Source organism: Lolium perenne, chromosome 5 (genome assembly GCF_019359855.2).
Source record: "Lolium perenne isolate Kyuss_39 chromosome 5, Kyuss_2.0, whole genome shotgun sequence".
Classification (NCBI taxonomy): domain Eukaryota; kingdom Viridiplantae; phylum Streptophyta; class Magnoliopsida; order Poales; family Poaceae; genus Lolium; species Lolium perenne.
Genome location: NC_067248.2, coordinates 4,604,268 through 4,617,119, shown reverse-complemented (window position 1 = coordinate 4,617,119; position 12,852 = coordinate 4,604,268). Strand labels below are relative to the sequence as shown.

Below are 12,852 nucleotides of genomic sequence, written 5' to 3'. Positions count from 1 at the left end.
GAGGCCACATCTCTGCGTGACCGGTGCCATGGCCACACACACGCCGTCCCGAGGCGCCCGCTCAAGATCCTCCGCCGAAGCCACACCTCGTAGCTATGATGGAGGGACATTCTACTGCCACCATCATTCCCCCGCACGGTCTTCGCCCCACTAGGATCCGACGGCGGCGAGAGGGGAGATGGGGAGGGTGGCGGCTAGGGTTCCATACATATAAATTTGACTAATTGGATAAATTTGGATAAATTTGTTAAACCGTGGCGAAGCACGGGCATTCAACTAGTGATGGTTTAATGGCTAAACTGACATGTGGATCCCGCTGCTAGGCTTACGTGGAGATCAATAATGATCAAGGGAGAAGATCGTTCTTGTTCTGGACTTTTCTGTAAATTTTAGTGGGACAAACACTAGTTAAAATATCCTATTATCTCCTTTTTTCTCCAAATAAAATAGGTCCATCCGTCTCTTCCATCCTCGGCCACCGGCGTTGGCCCTCAGCTCTGGTCGTATCTCCGGCGTGCTAGCCGCGCTGCCGCCTTCTCCTAGGCGCATGTGCCCCGCTGTGTGTTGTGCCCCGTCGTGGTCCTTTCCCCGGTGCGGTCGCGAATTAGGACGTTCTGGCCTGACACAGCTGCCGGAGCTCGGGAAGGCGAGGACGATGAGCCGAGGAACCTCAACGAGTAGTGGTTACACATGCATGCTCGGCGGGAGCGCGGAGGGGATCATCGACATGGTTCCACGACGACGGCCGGGGCGGGTTCTCGTTGGGAATGAGCTAGGGGATGCGCCGTTCCACGTGATCGACTCCGGCAGGACTAGGTAGACTCCAGGGACCATCTGGGACACGGCGGAGGGGTCAAATCGCTACGCGGCGGAGCTTAGCCGAAGCGGAGGAAGATTGGGTTGGGGACGATAGCGCACACCACCTCGGCTCGATTCCCTTGGCGCTTAGCGGTAGCAGGAAACGGTGGCGACGATGGGCTCAACGTATTGGCGACAGAGAGAACCTGCAGGAGCGCACGCCGGCGCTGCTGTTTTCCTGGCCTGAGACGAGACCCACATACGAGCTAGCTCTAGTTCAACCAGACAAGGGAGGCTCTGGCTGAAAAAAAAAGTAAGAAAATGAAGGGATAAAAAGTAAGAAAAGAATAGGAAAAATTGTGGACCAAAAAATGATAGAATTACTAATGTACCAAAGGCGCTTTTTGCAAAATGTACATGCCATGTCATCCTGACAATGGGACCCACATGTCAGTTTCGTGATTACACTACCGTCAAATATGAATCAGTGCTTTTTTTTGTTACGTATTACCGCTAGAGTAGTGGTTTTTTAACATAAAGTGACGGTTTTTGGTTACACGTGCCTGAAATGTGGTGGTTTTTTGTAATCTTCTCGAAAGTTTCGTTTATCCAATTAGGTTGAAGGAGTCCTACCCATGGCAACACGGCCTAAGGATGTGGTTGTTAACTTGTTATATAAGTGGCACCAAATGAATAGCTAGGAAGGCAGGCAAAACTCACACAAGAAAACTAGAACAGAAACAAAAAGGATGAGCGAAGAGGATCTGAGCAAGATGGCTAATTGCTTTGGCGAGGTGGTCGACGACGAAAAGCTGAACAAGATGGACAAGTACATGGGGAGACCCAAGACGCGGGCAGACCGGGCACAGGAGGCCTGGAATTCGATGAGCGAGGACGGTAAGGACACGAACGCGATTAGGTATGTGGAGGGTCTCAAGGCCATCTATGGTGATGGGCAGTCCACCTTGTGCCTCGTGTATAACGCGACCGGTGACACCCTCCGCAAGGAGGACAACCACGATTGGTATGGTTACATCGGCCCCAGCGTTCCCTACCCTGCTGTCATCGGTAATGGCCAATGGGCTGCCTTCCATCACGTCCACCGGACTGGCGAGCCGTCAGGTTCGGTAGGCGCTGTAGTGTACCGTGGCAGGAACAAAGAAGGAGAGTTCAAAGACTATCTGGTTGCCTGGAGTACTCCATGGGGTCCCTGGTACCGAAACAAGGTATGTATGTTTCGAAAATTACTCGCTTAAGCATTTTGATTGTGCAAGTCCCAACTGTGACTCTCAACTGCGAATGATCTTCTGTAATCCTTTGTCCCAACAATCATAAGAAAGAGCCTCTCAATACCAAGTCAGTAGTGTTCAATATAATCCTTGGATATATCATTGGACTAATTGTTTGTCAAAGTTCAATCTTTGGCAATAAAATGCATTATATGTACCCGCCAGAGAGAGTAATTGATTGTTAATTCCAACAAGCTCATGACGGACAATAATCCCTGCAGGCTTATTGCGAGATTGGTGCCGTCGGCGCCTTCAAAAATCTATGGGGCGGCCTGTATAACGTTGTGGCAAATTCCAATTATTCTTCCAACGCCAGGTCCGTTGGGTGCGAGATGGAAGCAAGCATTGAAACAGGCGACAGTCCTAAGTTCACTGTAAGAATCAGCTGCCGCTGATCAGCCATCGATTTCCATAACTAATTAAAATGCGCTCAAGGATCATCAGACTATGGATCCATCGATATGGTTAAGTAATTCGGTTTGTTACCAATTGCATCCTCGTATGAATGTATCATCTTGTCCTTTCCTTTTATTCCAAATAGTTCCACACCTGTAATTTCATGTATTCTAGTTCTGCCGTGAGTCATCTGGCCTAGTTTATGTATCCCGAATAATTATATATGAAACGAGAGGTTAAGTCTGTGTTTCTTCACGAATTCCATGGATCGAAGAGTTTTCCATGAATTTGTGCATGTGGCAGCTGCCGATGAACTTCTTATTTGCAACCGTTGCAATCACGGCCTTCTCCAAAATTTTTATTTATTATCATTATGAGTCATCCTTTTTGGCAAAGAGAATATATTAATATCATGAAGATATTAATTATACTCAGCCTCTCCAGCAACGCATTGTCCTAGTGTCATTAGCTGATGTACGCAACCAAATACAGTAAAAAAAGAAAAATGATTACAATAAAATAAAAATCTTGCTACAGTGACACTTTCTTGTACTAGTAGCACTAACAGGAAAGTGATCACTGTAGAAAATGTCATCATCGCCCGAGGTTAGGTTTGCACCATGAAGAAAGTCATCGCTCACAAAACAACTCCTTCAACAAGATCATTTCAAGGCACACAGCCAATTAAGATCACACCTTGGATGACAATATAGATGCACACAGCCAATTAAGATCACACCTTGGATGACAATACAGATGCACACTGCTAAAAAAAAATTACTGAAAAGAAAATTCCCGCTATCGTGGTCCAGTCCTTGTAGCAGCAGACAAAATACCACCAAGACAGCACAAAAAATTTATCTTTTGCAAAGACGACGCCTCCAAGAAAGAAACATTGTACAAGTGTCATCATCGCCCTATCACAGATCATAGTATTCACCATCGAGAATGTCTACGCCCACAAAATAAAGCCTTCAACAAGGCAATTGATAGGAACAACTAATTATGGCCAGAACTTTGGTGTTCACCCTGCAAGTTTAGAATCTGAATTTCACCTATGTTGCCCCTACTTACCGATACAGCTGCCGCAAGTCACAAATCACCAAGCCAAAACCAGATCACAACCAGGACCTGAACCACCATTACTAGCTAGTCCACAGATCTCGGTTTCCTTGCCATTCTCCGTGACTTGCTTCACCATGGAACTATAGACATGTCCCATGATGGCAATAGACTGGAGAGCTTCGCATCACTCCCTCTGAAACCAAACGTTCATAAAAAACATGGTTGCGCGTGACCGAATACCATCCAATCCGGCAATCTTCATGTATGTCGTCCATTGTAGTTTGCTGATGGAGCCTTCCTGAACTCGACACTCTAGCTAGATCAATGAAAACACGCATCAAGCAGATATTGGTCATGGCGTGAGAGAGATCCTTGGACCACCTCATTTATTCAAGTCGTGCTAGAAGTCCCCCACGCCACCTGCTGACAAGCTGCAAGATTTGCAGCACCAATCCCTATCAGCGGCCTATAGGGCTGGGCCAACAACAAGGAAGGTGTGTTGGGATTCGTAGCATAGAAAACAAAAAAATTCTATCGCAAGAACGAAGAACAAGCCAAGATCCAATCAAGAAGATGGTAGCAACGAGGTGAAGATCAACATACCCTTGAAGATCACAAAGCGTTAACGAGGTGGATCTATGTACTTTGTCGTAATGCCCAATTAAATCTCACTATACTCATCATGATATGTATGTGCATTGTCATGCTCTCTTTATTTGTCAATTGCCCAACTGTAATTTGTTCACCCAACATGCTGTTCGCCTTATGGGAGAGACACCTCTAGTGAACTGTGGATCCCGGTCCAATTCTCTTTACTGAAATACAATCTACTGCAATACTGTTCTACTATTTTCTGCAAACAATCATCTTCCACACAATACGGTTAATCCTTTGTTACAGCAAGCCGGTGAGATTGACAACCTCACTGTTTCGTTGGGGCAAAGTACTTTGGTTGTGTTGTGCAGGTTCCACGTTGGCGCCGGAATCCCTGGTGTTGCGCCGCACTACATCCCGCCGCCATCAACCTTCAACGTGCTTCTTGACTCCTACTGGTTCGATAAACCTTGGTTTCTTACTGAGGGAAACTTGCTGCTGTACGCATCACACCTTCCACTTGGGGTTCCCAACGAGCGTGTGCTTTACGCGTCATCACGCTTGTAACATCCCAAGAATTTTCAAAATAAAACAAATGAATTTCACTAGTTCCAAATTTTGGAACCAACAAAAACTTTTATTAATTAAGTAGGATGCATATAGATCTTGTTTAAATCTTGTGTTTTGCCATGATGAGTGTTATTATGATTATGTGCTAAACCCTAAAACCCTAAAGTGATCAAGTGAAGATCACCAACCAAATAAAATAAAAGAGAAAGAAATCAAATAAGAAAAACCTTAAACCCTAATCTTCTCCAAAAATCAATTGGATCTATTTTTGAGAAACCAAAATAAAATAGAAGACATATGGGGGCATATAGCCCTAATAGGTAAATTTTGAACTCTACCTTTTTAATTATGCTAAATGGTGGTGAACCTTTGTGAACCCCACTAAACCCAAAACCTCACCCCTCTTTTCACCCTCCTAGTTAAAATGAAATAAAAGGAAAATAAATAAGAAAAAGGTATATGTGCCTATGGCTACTTTTATAAATCTTTACCCTAGAACTTTCCACTTTGTTTAGAGGTTTGGAAAACCTTCACACACTTTACCTAGTACTTATCAAACCTAATTCAAGTGGTTTTCAAAGAAAATAAAAAGGAACTAAAAATGCCATAGAGGCATATATGAGTAAAATAGCAATTTGTGAATTTGAGATCTTTGACCCTAGGACTTGTTGTGAATGGTTGGATCACTTCCATATACCATTTCAACACCCAACAACACCAAATGGGTCAAGCCAAGTCAAATTTAAAATGAAATGCAACATATGCATAGAGGCATATGTGGCACATAGCCATAATACCCAATTTTTGCCCTATGACTTAAAACCTTGACCAAATGATGGGAAACCATCTCTCAACCTATTATAACCCTAAATTGACCCTAACCCATGTCCAAGTGAAGCAAGATAAACACTTTACAAAAATATAAAAAGTGACACATCCCCTCTTATGTGTTATGGCCATTTTTGCAAACCTTTGACCAAGACCTTTTGAAATGGATTCAATGGTTTGAAAATGTTTCTAAACCAATAGGAATCACATTAGAGTCAACCAAAGTCAATTCAAATGAAGAGAAATCACATAGTGAGAAAATCCCCAAATTTCACTCACAAACACTTAGCTCAATTTGCAAATCTTCAACCAAGGCCACCATTGCTTGATCTCTTGCTTGTAGAATACTTATATATGATAAACAAACACATTTGCATCAAAGAAACAAGAATCAAATCATAGGAAAATTCAAAACTCACATACATGTGATAATGGTCATATGACCCATTTATAAAATCTTCCCTACTTTACACCCCTGCATTTGACTTTTCTTCAACTAAACTTGGTCAACTATGACCATGTCATCCAAGACCAAGTCAAGGTCAACAACTTTCATGTTGACCACCTCTGCTGAAGTTGACTAGGTTGACCAGAATAATTGTGCAAAGATGGAACCCGAGAGAGAGAAGAAGATCACCTCACTTTTTGAATTGTTGCAAAACTTCACCAAATTGAACCCCACCACCACCAAACTAACCTATAATTAATATGTTTGAGTTGTACCAAAAAGAATTTCAAGATTTGACAAAAGTGTTCTTGCGGCCATTTGGTCGAACACATTGCAGGCATTAATCCAGAATGACAATACACTTCATTACCCAGTGGACTATGGGCTAAACCACTTTTATCTGGTGATGATGTTGCTCCTCTGCACCCTCTGCATCGAGCCATGTCCTTGCCAGTACTGGTTAAAGTGAGGAGATGATCATTCTTCACCTTGCCGTGCACCATGCCGGCCATCCTCACTCCATTCCTCTCTGGCCTTCCCCTCTCACTTTCACCTTGTCACAGAGCTCCCCTAGCACACAGGGACGACGCCTGTACCCTGCCCTAGCTCTCCACGCCACAGCATTGGCCAAACCAGGCGCGCCCATGCACGCCCAGTACCTTGCCAGGCACGCGGTGACCACGCCCGGGAGCACGCCAGAGCATCACGCGCTCGCTCGTCCTAGCCCCTTTCTGCAAAGGCTACCGCTGCATCACCCATCCCCTCGCCAACCTCTAGCTGCTAGACACTGTCCAAAGCACGCTCGTGCACCGTCGCCGTCGCCATTATCAACTCTCTGCCGTGCCCGTACCGCGAGGACGCCACCGTCGCTAGCACGCTACAGACCATCATCGGCCGTCCCTTCAAGCGCGCTAGCCTCGCCTAGGCGTCGCCTACAAGATGCGCACCACGCCTTGCCCTTTCACAGCCCGTAGCGCCATTGCCGTCGTCGAACCCTTTGCCGCATCCCCGGCCCTCTCACCCCACTATAAATAGAGGAGATCCGAGCCTCGATTCTTCACAACATCTGCTCCCCTCTCATCCTTGCCCCTTCTCCCCCCACCAATTTTACCTTACCTCGCCGGAGCCGCCCCAATCGAAGGCTCGTTCCCGCCGGAGCCCGCGGAGCCTCTACCTCGACTGGAGCCACCCCGAGCCTCGCCGCTGTACCAGGAGCCCCTTCGTCCTCGCCAACGACGCCTCGCACCCCTCCCTCGACCGCCGGCGGCCCAGGACGCTCCCCGACCCCCAACCTCCGTCGCCAGCACGCCCTCCTCTCGCCGGAGAAGAAGACGAACCTCAACCGCACGATTCAATTCTAATCTGACGGTCGACGTTGCCAGGTACCGATTCGGTGTAAAATAGAGACTGACACGCAGGCCCCACCCTGTCAGTTGGCCCGCGGCGCGCTGAAGCGTTACCGGGCCGGCCCAGCGCTGTTTTCCTCAGTTTGGCCCGTTTACTTTCCCGCCTAAAGCCCAGAATTCAAACTCGTTTATTTCTTTTGTGGTTTAAATTCAATACTGGTCTGTCCTATAAATTGAATAGTTCAAATTCTACAAACTCAAATTTAGCAAATCAAAATGTTCTGGAAAGCTTATGTTTTGCCCTAACTAACCCCACTGGATTCAACCCCATACCTTGTGTAGTTTTTGAATAGCAAAAATAACAAAACAGATACTTTTCTGTATACAAATAAATCTTAAAATTCAACCATTTTGAATTTTGAAGTGAATCCAATTGCAATAATTCACATATAACAAACCCTAATTTACTATGTAACAACATGATATGGGTTCTGTACATGATCATGGGCTAGAATCAAAATATTGGCTATGTAGTCAATACTAGCCCATTTAAAATATATCCAAATTTTAGAATTTAAACCAATGAGGTGTAGCACCTCATTTAACTCATTCTCACAAGTGATATGAAGTATTGTGTTGACCTTTATTTACTTAGGCTCATACTTGCCCACTTGTAGATTTTTAAATCTAAATAGTATTTACAATTGCCATGGTTATTTAAACCACATGAGATGATGAATCTCATTTAAATCCCTATTCTCAAATACTAAGTGTGAAGTGTTGACCTTGGTCAACATGGGATAATCCCTGGTTATTTGAGAGTATTGCATCACCTCAATAGTAGTTTTTATTAAATTAGTTACAACTATGTGTTAAATCATATGAGAGGTATTACTCTCATTTAAATCTTGTTCTCAAGTAATTCAACATGAGGTAGTGACCATGGTCTAATAATCTCATAATGAATTATTTGGTGGCATTAAATCACTACCTTGTTAGTATTAAATTGCATGAGGTATGGAACCTCATTTAAATCATTTTCTCAAATGATAAGTATGAAGAGGTGGACTTTGGTCAACCTAGGTCATATATTATTCATAAGAGAAATTAAATCTTAAGAAGAATTCAATGAGAGGAAATTATTTCTCCAAACCAAAGAGAAACCTTAATTCAACTTTTCAATGAGAGGAAATTATTTTCCTAAGGTTAAATAAAGAAACCCTAGCATATTTTGAGAATAAATGTTAAGTAGTGATGCTAGATCCTTTGTGTGAGCCAATAAGGCTAATTAAGACTACTTAAGTGTTGTTTGGTGATTGTATCCTCGTATTCGTTTATAGACGCTAGTACCGGAGACTATCAAGAGGAAGAGGTCTTCTACCAAGAGGAAGAGCAAGAAAACTTTGATCACATCACCAATCAAGGCAAGCTAACACTCTTGCAAGGTTCCCTTGTGCAAAGCTCTACAAGAGCAAGGCACCATTACATTTTACCTTATGAACCTATCCCAAGTTTCTACTTTACAAGCTTTACTTGTTTTTATTTATCAAAGTTACTTTTTGATTTATGATTCACTTGGTTGAACTATAGAGTAGTACAAGAGCATCACACTTAGCCTAGCAAGCTCCAAGATACTTAGTACCCCTCATAACTAGATGCTAGTGCTCAATATTAAAAGTGACTACTCTAGTTGGGAACTTGTGAATTTGAAATGACTTTGAAAACCTTGGAATGATGAGTCATTCTATTGAGAGATTTTGAAGGTGAATATGACTGGTGAATGACTTGGTGAACTTTACAAAAATACTGATGGTTGGGTTCGGATGCGATACCATTCCAATTTTACAAGTACCCCCACAATACCTGAATCTGGGTAAGGGCTTAACTAGAAATTTATGTGCTTTAGTATGGGTTCCCTCTGAACAAGCGTCATCGGGGTTAGGCCGAAGGCTGCCTCTACAACAAACACAACGATACGATATGACGTGAAATGAGGTGAATGTCCGGCCCAAGCCCTGTGCAGTTCCCGGGTTGACTGCGGTTTTCACCGGGAGGCCAAGCTCATGGGGAGAGGTGCCTATACTAGAGTATGTAAATGAAAGGTTAGGATTGGTAGTTCGCGTACTGCGTACGATAAATCAGGGCCAGTTACCCCTGACGAACTATTGCAATTGTTGTGGCACAAGTGTACAACCTCTGCAGAGTTAAACCTATTCGAATAGCCGCGTCCTCGGTCATGGACAGTTGGAAAGGCCATACTGTTCCGTCATCAGAATTTTTCTAAAAATATGAATGGTGACTTGTGATTTGAGTTGAAAGGTGACTTTGACTTTGAATCACAACTGAGTTGTGGGAATGACACTAATGTTCCCACTTGAGTTAGTTAAATGAAGAGGCTTTGATTTTTAAAGTGCTTATGAAATAAAACTGGCTTTATGCAAATGAAACTAGAGCTTAGAACCCCCTTACTATAGTTGATAGTGTTTACCTTAGTATTAGTTTGCGAGTACTTTAAAGTACTCATGGCTGTGTCCCTGGCTATTCAAATGGCCAGACTATGAAGAGGAGTACCAGAACCCGGAAGAAGGACAGCAGTACGTCTACGACAACTAGGATCACTCCTGACGTCAACAGTTGCCTGTGGAATAGATGGACTACTACTACGCTATTTTCGCTTCCGCTATGTGTTATGTAATGAATAAATAGAACTTCTATTATTGTAATGAGACTGGATCATGTGATCCTTTATTTGTAAGACGATTATGTGTTGTAATAAATGATGTGTTGTGATATCAATCTATTATGTCTCGCAAAAACAATATTCCTGGGATTGCGAGGAATGGCATAATAGGCATCTGGACTTAAAAATCCGGGTATTGACAAGTTGGTATCAGAGCCATTGTTGACCTTAGGAGACCTTAGTTAGAATGGACGTCTGCAAAACTTAGTTTCAAAACCAAAGAACTGAATATTTGTGAAAAACTTATTCTCACTCTTATCCTTGAGATCTGCTTCAAAATAAGAAAGTTATGCTCTATTTTCTCTTATACTACTACATAAAATTTTGACACACTCCTCTAACTTACTTATCCTAATTGCTCACAGATGAAGTACCAATGGGAGTGCTATCAGCTTGGTCACGGAGGAGAACTAAGGTTCGAAAAAGAGTTGAAGCAACTAGTGGACTATCTGGGACACCCGTATCCCGAGTTCTTCGGAATACCCCTCAAGGCTCAGTTAGGAGAACCACCTCGGTGGGACGTTTCTACTGATCTACGAAGGAAGCTTGATGCCCCGGTATGGGAAACCATCTGGTTTTCTGTAACGGGAAACACTTGGAAGGAAGGACTAGACAAAGCTATGCAAGAAGCAATGTTCCGTCTGTGTGGACAAAATGAGGACAAGATCAAGAGCACTCGTTTCATCTACTACCCAAGACATGACTCCATGGGAAGACCGATGACCATGCCCCCACCACAACCCAAGATGAACCCCTATGAAGCACCGCAGGACTTCAGGCAGTACAAAACCCGCAGGGATTTGGACAACGCCCTCGCCTCTCGCCAAGCACATCACCCGTGAAGATGAAGAATCCCCCCCCTGAAGAGTAGTATCACCCCAGCACTAGAGTAGGTGTGAGTTGTATCAGGATCCCCTTGTATCGTAGAGCGATGAATGGTTCTTCAAACCAACGGTGTGTTAGCTTTGTAATGTGTGATGCTTGGTATGAATGAAAAAGTGTTGTCGGTGTTACCCCTGCAACACCACTCAAAATTTCAATTTGTGAACTTTTTAAACTTTAACAAAACAAACCATAGAAATTTCCCTCTTATCTTATCATCTACATCAATGTTTAGATGGCCCCACCAACCCGCAACGCCACCCAGGATGCCATGATGCAACTGCTGCAGACGATGATGGCAGACCGAGAAGTCGAGAGAGCTGAACGCCAAGCCAACATTACCGCACTGCAACAGATAGCTCAGAACAATCAAGGCCATGGAAACCACGATCACCCTGGATCGAAGCTGAAGAACTTTCAGCACACCAACCCACCGATGTTCAACAAGACTGAAGAGCCCCTTGATGCTGATGACTGGCTCCAGACCATGGAGAACAATCTCGAAGTTGCGGGAGTTGAAGCCGCAGAAAAAGTACTGTTTGCCACCCACTATCTGTCAGGACCTGCCAGAGCCTGGTGGACAAGTGCCCGTGCAATGAATGCGGGACAGATGATGACCTGGGAAGACTTCAAGCTGAAGTTCAGCAAGTACCACGTGCCCCAAGGACTGATCAAGAAGATGAGAGACGAGTTCCGTGAACTCAAGCAAGGAAGAATGTCCGTGGTGGAATACCGCGACAGGTTTCTCACTTTGTCAAGGTACGCCCCGGATGAGACCGACACCAATGAGAAAAGGAAGGAGAGATTTCTGAACGGGCTGCACGACGAGATGCAGACTGTGTTAGTGAGCATTCCGTTCGCTGACTTGGAAGCCCTCGTAGACTCAGCCATACAGATGGAAGGAAAACTGCATCAGGCCAGCGAAAACCGCAAGCGCAGAATGATGAACCAGAATGGACCCCACCATACCCAGAAGTACCGCAACAACTCCTTTGGAGGATTCACCCCAAGATACAACAAGCCCCCTACCCAGAATTATCGCCCCAACTACACCAACAACAACGGAGGACCCCCGAAGCCCGGAGGCAACAACAACAACCACCACAACAACAACCACAACAACAACAACCACCCCAACAACAGCAACAACAATGGAAACAACAACAACACCAATACTGCCCCAAGGACTGGAAGCAATGCTACCCCCGTCATCCCCAAAGACAAGTCCACCGTCAACTGCTATGAATGTGGAGTTGTGGGTCACTTCTCCAATGAGTGCCCCAAAAAGCTTGCCAGGATTGCCGCCAATACCGCAGCACCTGCTCAACAACAGCGCCGCTTTGCCGGAAGAAGGAACCAGAACAACAACAACGGCCGTCTCTACCACATGACTGCCACTGAAGCTCAGGAAGCACCCCAGACCATGCCAAGTATGTCTTCCTGTTAATAAAATGCTCAATCTCTCTTAGGAACCTAACTTTTCTTAAAATCTCGGGACGAGATTTGTTTAAGGAGGAAGGGTTTGTAACATCCCAAGAATTTTCAAAATAAAACAAATGAATTTCACTAGTTCCAAATTTTGGAACCAACAAAAACTTTTATTAATTAAGTAGGATGCATATAGATCTTGTTTAAATCTTGTGTTTTGCCATGATGAGTGTTAGTATGATTATGTGCTAAACCCTAAAACCCTAAAGTGATCAAGTGAAGATCACCAACCAAATAAAATAAAAGAGAAAGAAATCAAATAAGAAAAACCTTAAACCCTAATCTTCTCCAAAAATCAATTGGATCTATTTTTGAGAAACCAAAATAAAATAGAAGACATATGGGGGCATATAGCCCTAATAGGTAAATTTTGAACTCTACCTTTTTAATTATGCTAAATGGTGGTGA

The 12,852-nt window shown here is 44.0% G+C and overlaps 1 protein-coding gene across 1 annotated transcript; it reads left to right on the top strand.

Annotated features, from left to right (window-relative positions):
* The first annotated feature begins 288 nt into the window (after positions 1-288).
* Positions 289-2,742, top strand: LOC127326317 (23 kDa jasmonate-induced protein). Its single transcript, XM_051353177.2, has 2 exons — positions 289-2,024; positions 2,309-2,742. Exons 1-2 carry the CDS (start codon positions 1,548-1,550, stop codon positions 2,480-2,482), a joined length of 651 nt encoding a protein of 216 aa, XP_051209137.1. The 5' UTR covers positions 289-1,547; the 3' UTR covers positions 2,483-2,742.
* Positions 2,743-12,852: the final 10,110 nt, after the last annotated feature.

Bases quoted from the DNA above. Each gene is read 5' to 3' on its own strand.
- LOC127326317 (XM_051353177.2), top strand. From the start codon at position 1,548: ATGAGCGAAGAGGATCTGAGCAAGATGGCTAATTGCTTTGGCGAGGTG. The intron at 2,025-2,308 runs GTATGTATGTTT...TAATCCCTGCAG, and splicing joins GTCCCTGGTACCGAAACAAG to GCTTATTGCGAGATTGGTGC.